This window comes from Drosophila nasuta, chromosome X, assembly GCF_023558535.2.
Source record: "Drosophila nasuta strain 15112-1781.00 chromosome X, ASM2355853v1, whole genome shotgun sequence".
NCBI lineage: Eukaryota > Metazoa > Arthropoda > Insecta > Diptera > Drosophilidae > Drosophila > Drosophila nasuta.
The window spans coordinates 12,326,623-12,346,257 of NC_083459.1; the positions used below are offsets into that span (position 1 = coordinate 12,326,623).

The following is a 19,635-nucleotide window of genomic DNA, read 5'->3' on the forward strand; positions in this document are numbered from 1 at the left end:
GTTGACTTTGAATAACTATTAATGCTCGATCTCTAATTGTGGTTTCATTTCTATCTCGACAGGATGTGCATCATGGCAATGGCACACAGCAAGCATTCTACCAAAGTCCCGACATTCTATATCTTTCCATACATCGACACGATGACGGCAACTTCTTTCCCGGCACCGGTGGCCCCACAGAGGTAAGGCAATTGTCTCTCTCCCTCTCTCTCTCTCTCTCTCTGTCTGTCTCTATCTCTTTTGTACTTGCTGCTTATATGCTACAGCTTGTTAAATGTATAACTTTTTAAGCAGAATTAATTGAAAACAAAGTTTTAGCTAGATTAAATTTATTTAAGAAGTACAAAAATTCATAAGAAACAGATCTTATCCCATTTACAGTATTTCAAGATTTATAAGAAACAGATCGTATCTCATTAATATCTGTTTTTTTGTAATCTAAATCTTATAAGAATCGGATAGAACTATAAGCATCAGAATCAAGCAATTTTGTGATATGAACAGGAACAAAACCATAATAGGTATACCTAAAATAATTAGTTAGATCTATTATGAACACATAAATCTCTAACTTTTTATTAGATTCAGTTTCATAAGAAACAGCTATTTAGATATATATTTTTGTAATTTATCTGTTCATAATAGATCTATCTAATTGTTGTAGGTATACCTATGATGAACAAGTTATATCACAAAAAGGTGAAAATATATCTATCTAATTCCGATTCATCTGAAACAGATCTAAATGAGATTATAGACCTAGCTAATTATTAAAGCTATACCTATGATGAAAATGTAAATCCCCAAAGAGGTTAAAATATATCAAATAGATAATACCTATTATTACCTATGATTACCGGTTATATCACAAAAAAGGTGTAGCTTCCTCGTTGATATATTACTAACTAGATTCACTCACAGTTATTTATCGAAATACGCAATGTTTGAGAGGTATATTTTAGTTTTTATCATTTCCATGGTTAATTTAGGGTCAAAAGGTTCTCAAAAACGATCACTCTCAAATTTGTGAAACTTGCCAATTATTTAAGCCATACCTATGGTGAAAATGTAAATCCCCAAAGAGGTTAAAATATATCAAATAGATAATAATAGGTATACCTATGATTACCGGTTATATCACAAAAAAGGTAAAGCTTCCTCGTTGATATATTACTAATTAGATTCACTCAGTTATGTATCGAAATACGCAATGTTTAAGAGATATATTTTAGTTTTTATCATTTCTGTAGTTAATTTAGGGTCAAAAGGTTGTCAAAAACGATCATTCTAAAATTTATTAAACTTGAGAAATATATTGCTTTTGTTCAAAGTGTTACTCATCTGGGAACAGCCCTTAAAGCTCAATAAATTATATTTGCTTTATGGAAATCACTTTGATTCCGTCTCGCTCTCTTTTTCTCTCTTTGGTCGCCTTCTCTTTCGCTTTCGCGCTGATAATCTCTTCTAAACTATAAATTAAGGAAAACTGAAGACATATGTTAATCTATACCTTATAAGTTCATCCTTATGAAGTTATGTATATCATCTTTCTTTCATTCTCTATTCCAGTGCGGCGCCGGTGCTGGTGTCGGCTACAACGTGAACATCTCATGGTCCGGCGCACTGAATCCACCGCTGGGCGATGCCGAATATATCGCTGCATTCCGTACTGTTGTGATGCCCATTGCCAAGTTCTTCAATCCGGACATTGTGCTTGTCTCGTCCGGTTTCGATGCGGCCACCGGACACCCCGCACCGCTGGGCGGTTATCATGTCTCGCCTGCGTGCTTTGGGCTGATGACGCGTGAACTGCTTCAGCTGGCCAATGGCAAGGTGGTGCTGGCCCTGGAGGGTGGCTACGATTTAGCGGCCATCTGTGATTCGGCGCAGGAGTGTGTGCGCGCCCTGCTCGGCGATCCTGTCTCGCCGATAGCTCAAAGCGAACTCGAGCGTCCGCCGTGTCAGAATGCCATCAATACGCTACAGAAAACCATTGCCATACAGGTGAATATTCAATGATTATTATCGATCGATGATGGATCCCAATTAATAATGTGCTATTTCCTTAGCAAACACATTGGCCCTGCGTTCGATTGCTGGAGCATACGGTCTGTTTGTCGGCGCTGGAGGCACTCAAGATTGAGCACGATGAATCTGAAACGGTCAATGCCATGGCCGGCCTCTCCATGCAGTCGCTACACAGGTGAGTTCACCATCACTTAATAACTGTCTTGTGTCTCCTTAACTAATTGAATTTTATTTGTAGAACACTTTCGCGAGATGATTCCGAGGAACCAATGGATCAGGATGAAACCAAATAGTGGATATGGATGTCGATGTGGATGTAGATGTGAAGAATGCCGATGACGATGATGATGATGATGATGATGCCGATGCCTGCTCAACGCACTCTAGTTATTGTTGTAGTTTAATTGTTGTTGTTTATTGTTGTTGATGTCATTTTGTTGTCGTCGCCAACGACGTCGTCGTCGCACTCGCCGTCGCCGTCTGTGTCATCAATCATGAACCGCGGACGCGCGCTCGTCAGTTCCTCGTCTGTCACGCTCTCACTCACTCTTTTAGCTAGCTGTCTGTATTGTAAACTCACCATACATACACCACACACCACACCACGCGCACAACAACACACTCCAAACCCACACACCACACACCAGACACACAAAAAACAGACGCGTTAAAAAGTTCAAATTGCCTTGAAGCAAGTTCTCAAGGTGGAAAATTGGAATTACTAAACGTATCTATCGAATGAGTGAAAAGGATCATGAAACAGAGAACGGAGAAGGGGTTGTAGGAGAATGAGGAGATGCAGCAGAGAGAATTCAGGAGCCAGAGAAGTTTGAGGAAGGAGTAGGAAACACCAGGCCTAAAGTTCAAAACGTGGCTGTGCCACTTAAAACAAAACAAAAAAAGAAACTAAACAAAAAACATAAACTAAAAAATATAAATGAGAAAATGGAAACAAAAATTGGATAATCCAAGAAGCAGTGTGAAATGAAAGAAAGAATTAGAAGATGGAAGAAGCAAGCGAAACTTGTGAGAATCAGCAGAGTTATATAAATGTTATATAGACTAAATGTATAACACAATAGCCTAGAATATTAGTTACAATAGAGAGTAGAGTGTATGAATGTATCTGATACGCATATATATTATATATACTATATATATACATATATATATATATAAACTGAACTAACGAAACTTTTTTGAAATTATGTGTGTGTATGTATGTATGTGTAAGTGTAGCGGGCATATGCTATAACTATACAGAACACACTATAAATACGATACATATAAACTATATACTATACTATACTATATATATATATATAAAGCCTGCATTTGTTAAACGAATATTACAGAAATGTTGAACGTGCAAATACTATTTTTTTTTTATTAAATTTTCAAGATTATTATTACTATTATTTTTATTTGAATAATTGCAATTGTGTTTTTTTTTTTGGTTTTGAATGAATGTTGAGAGATGGAAAATGTGTTTTATTAGTTGTAGCTCGATTTATACAAAATACTATATTATATTATAAATACGATGTAAGTGTAACAACAATTGAAAAGAAAAATGAAAGAAAGAAAGAAAAACAAAAATAGCTGTAATATGATATGTAATATGATATACTATGTAATAATAACAAATGTGAAATGATTGTCAAACGATTGTTGAAAATCTTTATTTATTAACTATTATTATTGATTACGATTACGATTATGCTTATGATTATTATGATTGCTGTTGTTCTTCTTCTTTTTTTGTTTACTATATTCGTTGGGTGGTTCACAAACTCACACACAAACACAGACACACAGAGACAGCACAATGTTTGTATATGTATTTGCTATGCGATAGATTGTAAACTAAGGACAAAAACAAACACGTACAAATTACAGTTACAATGTTCATTGTTTCGTTTCGCCTTTTTAAACGTAACTTTTTACGACTAGAGTCTAAATGGATGCTAAACGAGTTTGTTAGTGCGCTTTTTGTACAACTTCTAGTTAGCATATTAATGTGTTTGTATATCTATGATGTATGTATGTGGAATCTGTGTGCGCAAGAGAGAGACAGACATTGGACGTTTGTATACCCCCCCGTTTGGATGCTAGTAATTGTTACAATGATGATAAAATATGTATATGTAAACAACAATCGAGAGACGTTTGTAAAATGTACAGACATCAAATGTATATTTCAGAAACACACACTCACACACACACTCCCACAAAACAGAAACCAAATAGTTTTTATGATAAAATGAAAAATGAAGTTTACCTGATCTAATCGCCTAAATAGTACTGTTGATAAGCAGCCGCTCCGTCAATGGGCTGGCACCCAAGGGAAAGACGAGGGCCGAAAGATCTTTGCAAACGCAACTCTTGTTATCCAAATGAATGTGTGTGTATGTATGTATGTATGTATGTGTATGTGTGCATGTTTCGTGGTGTTATTTGCTTGTTTGTAAAAGATGTTAATTGAGCACAACGAGATAAAATAACCGATGAATTATGAGATGAAATACAATGTTAACAGCAGCTAAAACACTAATAATGAATATTACACAAAAAAAAAACAAGTAAGCATGCTACAATCGAGTGTACTCGACAATGGAATACCCGCTACGCCTTTTTCGACCTAAAAATGCTGTTTATTGAAACCTTAATTTGAGGTACATTTAAATTTATTATTGTGACAATTTTTGATTGGTTGACACAAATGTTTAATACTTTTCTTTCTTATGCCTGGCGGGTATTTAACAAGAAAAAAAAATCAACAAGAACTATAAACAATAAATCGATGAGGTAAATATGCCATTTCCAAAGAGTCCGCAAATAAGATTCTTTTTTCGGATTTGCGCAGCTGTGTTGGACAAAAACAAACATGATAATATGGCCAATATTTGTGAAACGTATTTTCATATTTCTTCTTGATTTTCATTGATTTTTTGGAAATGGTATAAACAATCAAATCAAATTGTTTGTTTGTTTGTTTTTTTTTGTTGGTCTTACAAAGTGTGTTCGATATTATGTATGATATACTCGTTGGTGGGTTTTTTTTGCATGGTGTTTAACGGAGCATCGTAATGCCATTTTGTTACCAAAATACCCATAAAACAGTTAACACAAAGACAAAGATCATTTGAGCTTATTGCGTAGTTGGCCGATTCTGAATCGGGAGCAACTCATCAAATAGTATTTGTCGCATTAGTATAAACTTATATATATATATATATATCTATATATGTATGTATACATATACATAATGAAAACCAAAATGTCTGTGTCGCTTTTTCTATATGATAAATAAAAGAACAAAAAATTGAACATTTATTTCCATGGATAATCGCATTTGAATTTAAGCGCCATAATTATTCACTTTTGTTGAGTGTGTAAACACTGTTTAATTATCTGTCTAGGTCACACTGCAATTGAAAGTGATCTCACTTGATAGCGTTATTTGAACTGGTCACACTGCCGTCTTGTTTTGATTTAATGCGGCGGGAGGCTGGCCGAAGAAGAAATTTTATGAACAACAAAGAAATCAGCAAACAGCCGCCAATTATAACAATTACACTATGGACCTGAGTACAGCTCTTTGGCGATAATCTTATCACAATGAGATTGACACACATACACATGCAAAGACACACAAACAGCTGATAAGCAGTGTCAAGTGGGGGGCCCCAAGCAATAAACCAAACCAAAAGAAACCAGTCGAGGCGTGGCGTGGCGAGGCCTCAAATCAACATTTGCTGCAATTTCAGTATATTTGCAAAACCGAGCGAAAGCGCACCGACTGCAATGGGGGCCACAGAGTCTGAGTGCAACAATGATTTGCAACGCGAACGCAACGCGGCCTCGATACGCAGCGAAGACTTTGCCGTTTGGTGGGCAGGTGGAGGAGAGGTGCTAGAGCAGCAGCGCTCCTTGGAGCGCTTTTTTCTTGATGATCCACAGTTTGAGGATGCCGAGCATCCTAGTTTCATGTCCTACAAGGAACGCTATGAACACGCTGTGGCCAAGGGCAGCAAGTTTGTGCTGAAGCTGCGTCAGTGGCGTCAACGCACTGGACAGACGACAGCTGCTGAGGATGGGGAGAAGGAGCTGCCCAACATGCAGGTGCTGCATGATCTCCGCATGCTCATGTCAGGTTCGTTGGGCACGGCGCTGTTCCAGCAAAGTTTCCCACTGCGTCTGCACTACTCCATGTTCCTGAGCACTCTACTCAATCAGGGCACAGCGGAGCAGCAGCAGGAGTGGCTGTCGCGTGCCTGGCGGCTGGATGGTGTCATTGGCACCTATGCACAAACGGAACTCGGACATGGCAGCTACATACGCGGCCTGGAAACGCGCGCCGACTACGATCCCAAGAGCCAGGAGTTTGTGCTCAACACACCCACATTGAGCGCCTACAAGTGGTGGCCCGGCGGCTTAGGACACACGGCCAACATGGTGGTGGTGCTGGCCCAGCTCTACATACGGGGCAAACACCATGGACTGCAGCCGTTCCTAGTGCGGATTCGTGACGAGCAGACGCACGAACCGATGCCCGGCATCGATGTGGGCGACATTGGTGCCAAGCTGGGCGCCAATGCGGTGAACAACGGCTTCCTAGGGTTCCGCAATGTGCGCATACCGCGCACTCAGATGCTTATGAAGAACGCCCAGGTGCTGGCGGATGGCACCTTCGTGAAGGCGACGCAGCCCCTTCTGCTTTATGGCACCATGGTCTTTGTGCGCGTCATGATTGTGCGCGACGTGATGTTCGGTCTCCTCCAGGCGGCGACCATAGCAACGCGGTAAGCTTGCTTAGCAATCGGACAAAGTGATCGGGGCCTTGATCTAGGCCAAAAAAGTCCGATTTACCGTCAATGTTATTTGGACATTCAAAGCTAGTTTGATAGTGAATCAGCAGGATTTTTATGGCATCTCCATGAATGCATTCCTATCTTGTAAAACCATTTCATCTAGTTATTTCCCTAACTTATTTCCATTCTTTCTTTTCAGTTATTCGGCTGTGCGGCGCCAGAGTCCAATTGAACCACATGCGGCGGAGCCACAAATTCTGGATCACCTGACGCAGCAGGAGAAGGTGCTGCCACAAGTGGCGCGTGGCGTTTGCTATCGCCTGGCTGCCGATGTCCTCTGGACATTCTATCAGCGCGTCACCTCACAGCTGGCCAGCAAGCAGACCGAAGCGGCAGCTGGACGTCAGCTGGCCGAGCTGCATGCGCTGAGCTGCTCCCTGAAAGCGGTGTGCACTCTGGACGCTGCCGAGGGCATCGATGTGCTGCGCAAATCGTGTGGCGGTCACGGTTACTTGGCGTCCGCCAACTTCGATAGCATCCAGGGACTGGCCAACGCCGCGGTCACCTACGAGGGCGAGTATACGGTGCTGCTGCTGCAGACGGCTCGCTTTCTGCAGCGTCAATATGTCGATGGGCTGAAGCGCAAAGTGTTGCCCGCCAGCGTGACTTATTTGCGCAATGCCACGCGCCTCAGCTGGAGCAACAGCAATCTGCTGGAGAATGTGGCGCGTGCTTTGGAGATTAGCGCCACGGAACAGGTGCGCGATGCCTGGCAATGGCAACAGACGCAGCGTAAGCTTGGCCAACACACACAGGAGCAGGCCACGAATCTAGCTGGACGTCGTTTGATTTCCGCCGCATCGTTGCATGGTCATGTCTATTTGGTGCGCAACAGCATCAATCAGCTGAAGCAATTGCAAGGAAGTCAACTCAAACCCGAGCTGCTCGAGGTGTTGCAGCAGCTGATCGAGCTGTTTGTGCTCGACACTTGGCAGCGACAATTGGGCGCTGTGCTCAAGTGGAACAACATCAGTGGACGGCAGCTGCAACAGGTGGAGCGACGCTATGAGCAGCTGCTGCAGCAACTGCGTCCCAATGCCGTTGCCGTCGTGGATGGCTTCGATTTTCACGATCGTGTTCTCGGCTCCACTTTGGGCTGCTACGATGGTCGCGTCTACGAGCGCCTGATGGAGCATGCTCGGGGCAATCCACTGAATCAGGAATCGGTTAATCGCAGTTATCACACACATCTGCGTCCCCTGATGCAGGCCAAGCTCTAAGTTCTCTGATTGGTGTTCATTTATTTGTGTGGTGGGGTTTACACAGAAAGCATATAGAATTAAGCTAATAAATTAATTGATAATAGGATTATACAAATATAACATATATATATATAAATACGTGACGAATCTGTTTGCAACTAGAACATCTTCTTCTTGACTGCCGTATAGCGTTCCATGTAGACATCGTAGCCATCGAGGTCAGTGAACTGCTTTGAATTGAACAGATTGCCATCGACAGCCAGATTGCAGATCTTCGATTCCTTTAATATGCGCGGCGTCAACGCATTTGCCTGCAAACAATTCTCCTCGAGTCGCAGCGTTTTTAGCTTGGGACACGCCGCAATATCCTCGGCTAGCGATGATATTTGATTCTGATTGAGGTTCAGCTCCGTCACATACAGAGTGCCCACTTCTGCGGGCACTTCGGTTATTTGGTTTCGCGACAAATCCAGCACATCCAATTGCTTCAGGCCGCACAGCATCGTTGGGAACACCTTCAACTGATTGTTGCTCAGGTTCACCGTCTTCAGATGGGTGCAGTTGTTCAGGCTCTTCGGTAGTCTGGTCAGAAAATTGTCCATTAGCAGCAGCACCTCCAGCTTCAGCAGTTCACCCACAACCTCGTTCAAGTCCACCAGGCGATTGCCACTGAGATTAAGGTGCTTCAGTGTCGTCAGACGGCCGAGTTCGTCGGGCACATTCTCGAAGCGATTCTCCGACAAATCCAGTGTTTTCAGCACATTTGGATACGTCTTTAGTTGTGGAGGGAACTCCTGCAATCGCTGCAATGATATTTTCAGCACACCCGTCTTTTGCGCTGTCTCCAGATGTTGTTTTATTTGTTTATTGCCCATTGTCGTGGTCGTTGTTGTCTTTCTGCTTAGATCGCAGCTACTGACCATCGAATTAGTGCCCATATCGATATATCGATAAGTTCGGTTTCGATGTTGCAAAAATTATATTCGTAATTCAAAAATATTTGTGTAATTTTGAAAATGATCGAAAATGAAAATTAACATCTTTTTTTCTTGAGTGTCTGTTGTCACACAAAATAGTTAAAAATCGCAATTTTGAAATACTAATTGCTTTGCATAAAAGAATCGAATGTTTCAAGCAGATGGGCTAGGTGTAAATATGATTATATAAAAAGGAAACAGATTTTGCAACATGATATAATTAATCATTTAAGATAACATTAAATAATAATAGTTGTCCAGTTTGCAAATCATAAAATTGATAACTTTAATTAATTGCTTTGCAATTTTTTCATTTTGTTATCGATTGTTAGCGGCTTGTCGCTCACGCACATTTTGCAGCACTGCCAATTTCACCACTACTGTCATAAAATACAAGCGTGGAGCTGGTTGGCTGTCGTCGCATTGAAAGTAATCAAGATTTATTTTTTTTGGTAAGTTATGGCTGGAAATCGCATTTTGAATGCACCGCAGCGTTGACTAACAGATAATTAACACACGTGCAATATCCCGTATGCAGTTTTCGCCGCGTGAAGTACAAATTGCGGCATTTTTTTGTAAACGCAATCGTCGTTGGACCGCAAAGCACGCGCTACAGTTTGCGATATTTGAGCTTGAGCAGCGGCCGGTGTTAAAAACCAAAGCAGAAAAAAATCTCAAAAGCTGGTACTTTTTTGAGAGCACAAAAAAAAAAACAAAATGCCGAAGGACACAATTGGTAAGGTGCAGGAGTACAAGGACTCGCTGATCACCAAGGCGGAGACGCTCATCACAAAAGGTTTTCCTGAGAAAATCGTTGAGCTGAATGAGTTGCTCTCAACGCCCATGTTCAATGAGCGCAACTTCAACGAGGTGCATCAGGATCTCAACATTCCGGTTGTCGCTCCAGTGCTGATCAATCATCGTGACGGCGGCGGCGATGACAGCACCGACAATGATCATCCAGTGACCAAGCGTCCACGCAAAGATGACAATATTTCGGGCACAGCTGTGTTGGGTTTGCCAAGTGGCACGGTTCCGTGCAACAAGCCGCTGTGCGACATGATCAAGGTGGTTAAGCCAATCATTCGCAAATTGGTTGAAGATTGTAAGTATTTCACAACGTTAATACGAATACGAATTCAAATTAAAATTTCGCATTTCATTCAATGCGCAGCGAACCTATTGAAAATGTGGATTTCGTTCATGATACCCAAAATTGAGGACGGCAACAATTTCGGTGTGTCCATCCAGGAGGATACTCTGGCCGAGATCCAGACCGTCGAATCGGAAGCAGCAGCCTTCTTTGATCAGATATCGCGCTACTTTTTGACGCGCGCCAAGGTTGTGTCGAAGGTCGCCAAGTATCCGCACATTGATGACTACAGACGTGCCGTTGTCGAGCTGGACGAGAAGGAATACCTCAGTCTGTGGCTGGTTGTATGCGAAGTGCGAAATCGCTACTCCTCGCTACACGATATAGTTATTAAGAATTTGGAAAAGCTGAAGAAGCCGCGCTCATCGAACGCCGAGAGCTTATACTAGAAGACGCTCATCAATTTCCTTTATTTTCTTCAAATTTCAACAATGAGACACTCGAACACATACCCACACACACACACACACACACACAGCTTCCTATTATTATATAGAGCACACATATACCAGGATATCGCCAATAATAATCTCAACATCTGCCAGAGACTATCAAGACGGATCCGAGATTCCCCCCCCCCAAGCTTTTCTTTTTCTCGAACTTTCAATATTCGCTCTCGAAATTGTAATTTCGCAAAGTTCAAAATTGTAAGATTGTAAAATATTTCGAGAATTTTGATAATAATTTGGACGATATGTTTGTTCTTAAGAAAAAAGTAAAGAAAAGTAATAAAATATCTAGATTATAATCTAGATTAACGTAATATACAAACAAATCCAATGCTGAACTATTCATTTAGATGTAGTATAAAACATGAACATAAATACACAGAATAAAACAAATTACCTTCTGATTGCTTTCTGTAAGTAAATCATCAAGTTGCACGCAAATTATTAGTATTTGCATTCGAAATAGCGCGAATTACTTCACCATTTATTGTTTTTTAATGAACATTGATATGAGGGCATTTGTGTTGTTCGAAGCTATTACAACATTATAGACATAAATAGCCATCAGTCAATTAAAATATGTGTTGCATACTTTTAGACGCATGTATATCACATAATATACTTTTATGTTGCATACTTTTAGGATGGTAAATATGTTATAAGATTATCAAGAATACTGGGAAACTTTTGTGATGCATACTTTTAGGCTGACAGATATATTGCCATATTAAGTGTTGGATTCTTAGATGACCCTATATTTTGTTGATGCCGATCGATAGAGTTGATGCTTGTGAGCCTAGCAATAATTGTCCTTTGAATATGCGACAAAAATTGGCCGAGATATAACTACTTTTCCAAAAAGGACATTAATTTTCTTGACATACCTCTGTCAAATCCTTAAGGATCCGCCAAGGACATACCTTTTTTTAATCAGGGGAAGTAGTACTAACGATTTGCATACTTGGATTTTTATTATCTATGCAAAAAAATTATCTCAAAATTTTGTAAGGGGTGAGTATAGAAAAATAGTCAAAAATTCCAAAAATCCGCTGTATCTCGGCCATTTGAAGGACGATCGGGATGTCCTTTGGCACAAAGATAGATCTAATCCAAAAAAACGGATTGACATTTTCAAAAGGACGAAAATCCTTACAGGACTCAAAATAAAGTGATTTTTTTGTTTACACAAAATAGCTTATAACTCGTGAATGTCCTTGCGTATCCTGGCATGTGATATGTCAAACGGTTTGTATAAGTAAGGCCTATCAACTAGCCAAAGGACATTCAAATCGTCCTTGTGGTTCTCGAGTTATCCTGCACTTTGCAATTTTCACATGTTTCTCTTGGCCCTTGGACCAAAAAAATACAAGTGTTGGATTCTTAGATGACCCCATATTTTTTTGATGCCAATCGATAGAGTTGGTCCTTGCGATCCTAGCAATATGTATCCTTTCAAAATGTGGCAGGATATGGCCAAGTTATGACAGATTTTCATTCAGTTCAAATGCTTTGAATGCTGCCCCTAAAAGTATGCAATGCAAACGGAAAATTCGCATACAATTTTCGTTTTTCAGTCATAACTCGGCTAATCCCGTAAGGATCTGACAAGGACATACCTTTTTGTAATCTTAGTAACCAGGACTATCGATTGGCATTCAAGGATGTTAAGGATCTCTTAAGAAAAAAGTTCTCAAATTTTTTCAAATTTTTTTGCATAGAAATTTTGCCAAAAACTCGGAAAATGTGCCGTATCTCGGCCATTTAAAGGACGATCGGGATGTCCTTTGGCAAATGATCAGATCTAATCAATACAACGTGATTGTCATACCAAAAAGGACGAATGTCCTGCAAACAGCTAAGTTACAAGGACATTTTTGAATTCCAAAAAATAGCTTATATCTCAGCCGTATCCTGTCTTGTCCTTGCAAGTCCTGTGTCAAACTTGAGATATTAGTGAGGCCTATCATCCTGCCAAAGGACATTCAAATCGTCCATTGAGTTATCGAGTTATCCTTAAGTTAGCAAATTTTACCTTTTTCTCATGAGCGCGAACCGAAAAATTTAAAGTATTGGATTCTTAGATAATTCCATATTTTTGTGATGCCAAACGATGTCCTTTGAACATGGGGCAGGATATTACCGATATATATGTAGCTTGTTTCCGAAAAAGGACATTCTTTTGTTTGGTCATAAAGATCTAAGGATCCATTTTGTTGGTAATCAGGCTGGAAGTATCGACTAGCGTTCAAGAAGGACTCAAGGATATGCCTATGAAATCCACTCGAAAAGAAACAAAAAGTCACGTTTTGTTATACATTTGTTTTGTTTTTCTTTTTATTTTGTTTGTTTGTATTTGTTTTTATTTTTATTTTTGTTTTGTTTGCTTTTTAATATGTTGTATTTAATTTTTATTTTATATTATTATTTGTAAGCTTACAACTTAAGGCATAAAGTTACAAACTAAAACTTAAGAGCTACACATCATTTTTCATAATTTTTGTTTATCAATCATAATCAGCTCTAGCCACGCGACTCAGCGCTTATATTAATACATATATATTTATATTTATATATGTTGTGTTTTTTTCCTTTTTCGTTTTTTTTAAATTGTATTCTGTTTTTTATTTTATTTCCATAATAATATTTATTTGAATTGTTTATCAATTATGCATTCGTAAAGGTTTCATCATTATCATTATTGCCAAACAGAAAACTGGAAAATATTGAAAAATCAAAAGTAGTAGAAATGTGTTCTATACTTGTGTGTGTGTTGCTTATGTTTTTGTTGTTGTTGTTGTTGTTGTTAATATTATTTGCATATTTAAGTTTGTTATACATACAATTATCATAATTTTCATACTCATAATCGATCATTACTATCGTAATTTCCGTGATCAGCTGCTGTTTTTTTTCCTTTTTTCATAATATACGCAGGCTTTAAAATTCGGTTATTTATGTTTATGCTTGTGTTGTCGGGGTTTGCCATTTACATAAAATTTGATATATATACACATATATTACACATTGAAATGTATAGATATATATGCATAAATTTGCACAGATATATGTATATATATAGAAATATTGGCCTTGGCATTGACAGCTTCGTTGTGTCTATAAGTTCCAAATGGGTCAATGAGTTCGCTTCCCCCAGCCACATATATAACTCTATACGTATGTATATATATATGTATATGTATGTATTATATACACTTGAATCCCATAGTTTCACTCTTTCACTTTCTATATATATATTTATCTATACATGTATAGAATTGCAATATTATTTGTTATTTATATACAAAGTTTCATTAAAAGTTTGAATTAAAAAAAAAAGAATGACAATAATTTGACACACAACCATCAATACCTCAATGATGATCGAAATCTGAACGAATCACGCCAAATTATTGTCTTTTAAAACTCTTTCTCTCTCTCTCTCACTCTACATACATAAATAATAAATAATACAACAAATGTGGCTCAGGGTCGTGGTTCACTGTTGTGTTTTGATAATGATAGTTATGTGTGTTTTTATTGTATGCATCAATCCAAAAGATGTTCAATAAAAATAACAGAATATTTATTATTGCAATGTTCGACTATTAAATGATATTCGACTCGAATCCTTCAGGGATGATAATGAAAAAGTAAAAAAAAAAAAAAAGAGGGAAAATTCAAAATGTAAAATCACTGTACAAATAAAATCCAGTGACTGCTTTCCTATATATGCGTGTGTATGTGTGTGTGTGTGTGTTTCTCAATATATCCGTTTTTCCGCCTTGATTCAATGATTTTTGCGTTTATATTTAAATATACAAATATGTATGTATGTATGTATGTATATATATATATATAATTTCTGTTAATATTTTACAATTTTTCTTGTTGTTGTTGTTGAATAAGTCTTAGCGTTTGTTTGTTTTACTTTTTTTAGTTACAATTGTGTATTAAAAATATTGAATTTGTTGTAAATTGTTTTTTCCATAATGTTTGTTTTTGCTTGCTTGCTGCATTTTGCACGTAAAAAATAAGTTAAAAAAAAACACAAACAGTAAATTAGCTAAACACTAAAACTGTTGGTTTTTGTAAGTCATAATTATGTTTATAAAAAATATGATGTATGTAATCATAATAATATATATCTATATATATATGTATACATATTATATATATATAATTGTCTGTATTTGTGTACATATACATATTATATACATATATATATATGCATGTACATATATTGATTTTTGCGCTTAATATTAATTACACAATCATTAGAATATTTAAACGTACAATAATTCAATAGCATAGAGCATATTATAGCATTCATATAAAAAAAAACAATATTGGATTATAAATTAAAACTTACACATAGAAAGTAGCAAAAAAAAAATATATGATTATAAGTATGCTTAGTACAAAAATGTATAGTATATTTTGTTGTTGCTTCTTTTTTTTTAAATTACTTCTGTTTTATGAAATTTACATAATATTGTTTAAATAAATGTTTTGCAGTGTGTACTATCATAATATATATTTACTTGATTTTTTTTTTGTTTTCGTTTTTGTTTCATTTAATCTTGATTTTTTATGCATTGTTTTGTTTTTGTTTTTAGTTGTTTGTTTTTTTTTTTTGTAGATTTTTTCTCTTTTCTAAGAACAGCCCAACAGTGTTTTAAATTTAAATTTAATTTTTGTTTTTGTTTGTATGTATATATGTATGCATTATATAATAGTTTTCATCATTATTTTGTCACTACAATTTATTTCCTTATGTTTTTCGACTCAAATTGTTTGAGGTTAGCTTTTTACGTTTGGGATACAAAGTACAACAAATGCACGCAATTAAAAACTAATAAATATACAGAACAATGACAACGCAAGAGAGAGAGAGAGAGAGTATATAGTGAAGAAGAGAGAAGAGAACACTGTTGAAAACAAAAAAGTGTATAGAAGAATCATAGTTTTAGAGTCGCTTCAATTATGTGTGTGTGCAATAGTGTTGGTAAACGCATTCTGACATGAGCTGACATACTTATGTATGTATGCATGTATATTTGCACATATGAATATTTGTGTTTGTGTGTGTTACTTTCTCTCTCTCTCTCTCTCGCTCTTGCTTGGTTTGTCGCTATTTTGCTGAATCGATCACGTTCTCTCTCTCTCTCTCTCACTCTTTTTCTCTTTTTAAGCCAGCTGTAAACATTGTTTTGTTTTTGCTTTTGTTTTGTTTTCGCTTATATGTATGTTGATTTTATACAATTTGCACAAATACTAGTCAGTGTGTGTGTGTGTGTGTGTTTGTGCGTTTATGTTGTCTCTTGTTGTTGTTCGCTTATTACATACACATACACATCAACACATACATATACATATAGAAGTTTGCTGCTAATTACGTGTACTACATACAGTTGTTGTTCTTATCGTTGTTGTTGTTGTTGTTGTTGTGGTTGTGGTTGGTGTTTTTTGTGGTTGATCGTCTCTTTCTAATAGTAGCCATGACCTGCAGCAGGTCCGCTGCCCGCGCTGCTTGCATAATGATGCGCTGCTGCGGCTGCCGCAGCTGCTGCTGCTGCTGGATCTGTGTAATGTTGTCCCGGTGTATAAAGTGATCGCTGCTGCTGCTGCTGTTGTTGTTGTTGTTGCTGTTGTTGTGCTGCCGATTGCAGCGGCGGCGGCGGCAGCAGAGCTGTTGGCTGGTAATGCGCCTGATGATGTCCACGTGGCGATGGCGGTTGCTGTTGTTGTTGCTGCTGTGATGATTGCTGTTGCTGTGGCTGCTGCTGTGGTTGTGTTTGCGACTGATGATGACGTCGATAGGCAGCAGCACTGCTGCTCCAGCTAATCTGTTGCTGCTGCTGCGACGACGACGGCTGTTGCTGTTGTTGTTGTTGATAGACATTGGCTGCGCTGTGAGGATTTGCTGCTGGAGGCGCCGTCCTTGCTGCCGTCAGACTGCGCATGCCGGACGACGACGCCTGCAGTCACAACTAATCCTCGTCGCTAAGCGCATCATACTTCGATGACAGCAGTGGCTTCGGCTCACTGGCCGCCGCTGCTGCCGCCGCCACAGCCGCCACCGCAGCCGAGAGGCTGGCATTGTGCTGTCCACCACAGCCGCCAACAACCGAGGCGCCAAGTCCGCCGCTGACACCGACACCGCCAACGCCGACGCCGCCAACGCCGCCGCCAGCGCCAGGGGCAGCGCCAACAACGAGACCAGCTGCAGCCGCAGCGGCCGCATTCACCTTGCTGAGCACATGGGCCGCCTTGGCGCTGACATGGCTCGAGGGACCCGATTGCAGGGACATCGGCATGGTTGGCGGCGGCGGCAAACCGCCAGCGGCACTTGGCACCGTCAGTGCGCTGTAGGGATACGCATAGGTGCTGGCTGCAAACGCATTGACCGCCGATGGCGGCGGCGCTGCATGATACGCCGAGGCATGATGGCTGTTCGAGCTGCCAACGCCGACGCCACCGCCACCGCTGCTGCTGCTAGCGGAGCGTCGACCGCTGTCGACGACCTCGTATTGATTGGGCGTCTTGCGGGACACGCTAATCTCATGGGTGGGCGGTGGACCCGATTGCTCCTTGGCACGCAGCTGCTGCTGCTGCTCGTTGTGCTGCTCGGCGGCAACGGCGGCGGCATGAACGTGGGCAGCATGCGCCGCCTGGGCATGCATATGCTCCTCGAACTCGGGACGCATTGAGGCGTCCACAATGCGATTCTTGCCATAGTCATCGCGCATCACCTCCGCAATGCGATTCTTCACATAGATATCGAAATTGGATCCCGAACCGCCGCCTCCGCCACCGCCTCCGCCTCCTCCACTCGAGCCACCGCCACCGCTGCCGCCGCCACCAGCACTGCCAGCGCTGCTAGCAGCCGAGCCACCGCTGCCGCCGCCACGCTGTTCACTCGAGCTGGGCGGTGGCGGACCAACGCCCACCGGTGCCGGACTGCGACCGACAACAGTGCCAGGGGCGTTGAGAAAATAGTGGCCGGGATCAACGCCGACGCCAACGCCAACGGCAGCTGCCGCCTGTTGCATGATCATCTCGTATTTGCGGGGACTCACCGCCTGTGGCATGCGGATGATGTTGCGTGCATCCTCGCCAGGCGTGTTCGCACGTCCGACACTCGGCGGTCCGACGTTGTTGCCGCTGCTGCTGGCGCCGCCGCCGCCACCGCCTCCGCTGCTGCCGCCTCCACGTCCGCTGTCCGAGACCTGAATGGGCGATTGCTTGGCCCGCTCGGCTGCCGCGGCAGCTGCTGCTGCCTCCTCGGCCTTCTGCTGCTGTCGGCGATTCTGCTTCCAGCGATCGGGCGTTATGATCGCCTGGGCATCCGGCAGATAGGGTATAAAGGCGGGACGTATATGCGGATTTGGCCCATAATTGTTGGTGATAATCGAGTCGGTCACCTCACGCAATGTGATGCTCTTCGTGTGGATCTGTTGCTGCTGCTGCTGCTGTGGTTGCTGCTGCTGTTGCGGTGGCTGCTGCGATGGCGATGGACCACCGCCGCCGCTTGCCTGCGATGTGGGCGTGCCTTGGCCACGCAACGAACCGTGCACGGAGCGACTTGATCCCGCTGGCGGAGCACCACCTGACTGTGCTTGTTGCTGCTGCGGATTCGATGAGATGCGCTGCTCCTGATCGAGATCAATGTTAATCACATTGGGCGAACTGGAGTTCGGTTTGCCATTGTTCTCGGCGGTCAGCAGCGAGACGCCGCCCTCCAGCGATGGTCGCATATCGCGTTGATACTGCAAGCAAAGTTTATGATGATGGTGAGTTTTGTGGGCGGTGCAACTTCCAGCTGGCTTTCGATATACTTACGTAGGAGGGACGTGTTATCTCACGGGGCAGACTGCCTATTTCACCGGTGCGTCTTATCTCGTGCTTGATGATCGCATCAATGAGACTCTGTGCGCTCAGTTGTCCATCCTCCGATGGCTTTGGCGCATGTGCCTGACGATAGTAACTACGAGGGAGAGAGAGAGGGAGATTAAATGTTGGTTTTGTTAATGATGTTGTTAGTTTGCTACTTACGCGTCACGCTCCCGATCGGGAATGGTGCGTGGTGGCAAAGTCTCTGGCACTGGGCCACGCATATAGTGCCCATGACCGTGGGCCAAGGCATGTGCATGCCCTGGAGGCGGCACAGCGTTTGCAATGATGCGATCCATGCGATCGCGATCCATGCGTCGACTGTCATCAGCGGCACGCTCCTGTTCGCGTCTCTCTTGATCGCGTCGCTGTCGCTCCTGTTCGCGCTGCCGTTCGATGCGATGCTGCATGCGCTCCTGATTCTGTATTAGCTCCCGGTCACGTTCCAGATTCTGCTGCTGCTGTCGCTGATCGCGTTTCGCCTGCTCGATTTGATGCAGCGCATTCAGGCGATAGTATTGCGCCCCATACTGTTGATGCACCGCGGCCGCCATCTGCTGATGGTGTATGGCCGCAATGGGATCGCGATAGCGTAGATCATGATGTGCTGCCGGTGGCGGCGGTGCCTGTGACACTTGCACATGTGTTGGCGGCGGCGGTTGCGGTTGTGGCGTCGACTGCGACGCTGCCGATTTCTCATCCTTCTGCGATGGCACCGGCAGCTGCGGTTGCTGCACAGCCACATCCACAAACGAGGCCAACGCATCGTGACCAGCTATTCAGAGGTGGAAGAGTAGTAAAGTAATTGAATTAAAACAAGTTCCGGGAATTTTGTGAGGACTATACTAAGTACCTAAACAATCTAATGCAATGGATAGCCTAAGGAGCCAAACTAACCGCCCCTGAACCCACTTAATCGGTAAGAACAACATTTTGTTTATTTGCTTCATGACAGTGCATAAATTTCAAAATGGTCAAGTGAGCAGTCTTAAGAAGTAGCTCTGGAAGATGTCCTAAACCACCTAACCTCAAGGAACCGAACTTTCCTTCTCTGAACTC

General features: G+C 41.5%; 5 protein-coding genes across 8 annotated transcripts in view; 3 read left to right on the forward strand and 2 right to left on the reverse strand.

Annotated features, from left to right (window-relative positions):
* Window positions 1-4,610, forward strand: part of LOC132797378 (histone deacetylase 4) — a 30,431-nt gene extending 25,821 nt beyond the window's left edge. For all 4 annotated transcript variants that reach the window (XM_060809113.1, XM_060809111.1, XM_060809110.1 and 1 more), the window contains 4 exons: window positions 63-182; window positions 1,570-2,004; window positions 2,070-2,203; window positions 2,267-4,610. In XM_060809113.1, the coding sequence (XP_060665096.1) occupies window positions 63-182; window positions 1,570-2,004; window positions 2,070-2,203; window positions 2,267-2,321 (744 nt within the window). In that variant the 3' untranslated portion in view covers window positions 2,322-4,610. The remainder of the gene's footprint in view (window positions 1-62; window positions 183-1,569; window positions 2,005-2,069; window positions 2,204-2,266) is intronic.
* An 890-nt stretch (window positions 4,611-5,500) lies between these two features.
* On the forward strand, window positions 5,501-8,122 carry LOC132797379 (probable peroxisomal acyl-coenzyme A oxidase 1). The gene is made up of 2 exons (XM_060809115.1): window positions 5,501-6,833; window positions 7,042-8,122. The coding sequence occupies exons 1-2, from the start codon at window positions 5,836-5,838 to the stop codon at window positions 8,120-8,122; spliced, it is 2,079 nt and encodes a 692-aa protein (XP_060665098.1). The 5' UTR covers window positions 5,501-5,835.
* A 129-nt stretch (window positions 8,123-8,251) lies between these two features.
* On the reverse strand, window positions 8,252-9,077 carry LOC132797380 (leucine-rich repeat-containing protein 57). The gene has a single exon (XM_060809116.1). It carries the CDS (start codon window positions 9,040-9,042, stop codon window positions 8,263-8,265), a length of 780 nt encoding a protein of 259 aa, XP_060665099.1. The 5' UTR covers window positions 9,043-9,077; the 3' UTR covers window positions 8,252-8,262.
* A 346-nt stretch (window positions 9,078-9,423) lies between these two features.
* On the forward strand, window positions 9,424-11,079 carry LOC132796555 (proteasome activator complex subunit 3). The gene is made up of 3 exons (XM_060807761.1): window positions 9,424-9,533; window positions 9,620-10,186; window positions 10,256-11,079. Exons 2-3 carry the CDS (start codon window positions 9,799-9,801, stop codon window positions 10,621-10,623), a joined length of 756 nt encoding a protein of 251 aa, XP_060663744.1. The 5' UTR covers window positions 9,424-9,533; window positions 9,620-9,798; the 3' UTR covers window positions 10,624-11,079.
* Window positions 11,080-16,673: 5,594 nt separating this feature from the next.
* Window positions 16,674-19,635, reverse strand: part of LOC132796247 (uncharacterized) — a 69,212-nt gene continuing 66,250 nt past the window's right edge. Inside the window, exons 9-11 of the mRNA XM_060807338.1 lie at window positions 18,739-19,351; window positions 18,526-18,670; window positions 16,674-18,452 (exon numbers count right to left, since the gene is read on the reverse strand). Of these exons, the coding sequence (XP_060663321.1) occupies window positions 16,674-18,452; window positions 18,526-18,670; window positions 18,739-19,351 (2,537 nt within the window). The remainder of the gene's footprint in view (window positions 18,453-18,525; window positions 18,671-18,738; window positions 19,352-19,635) is intronic.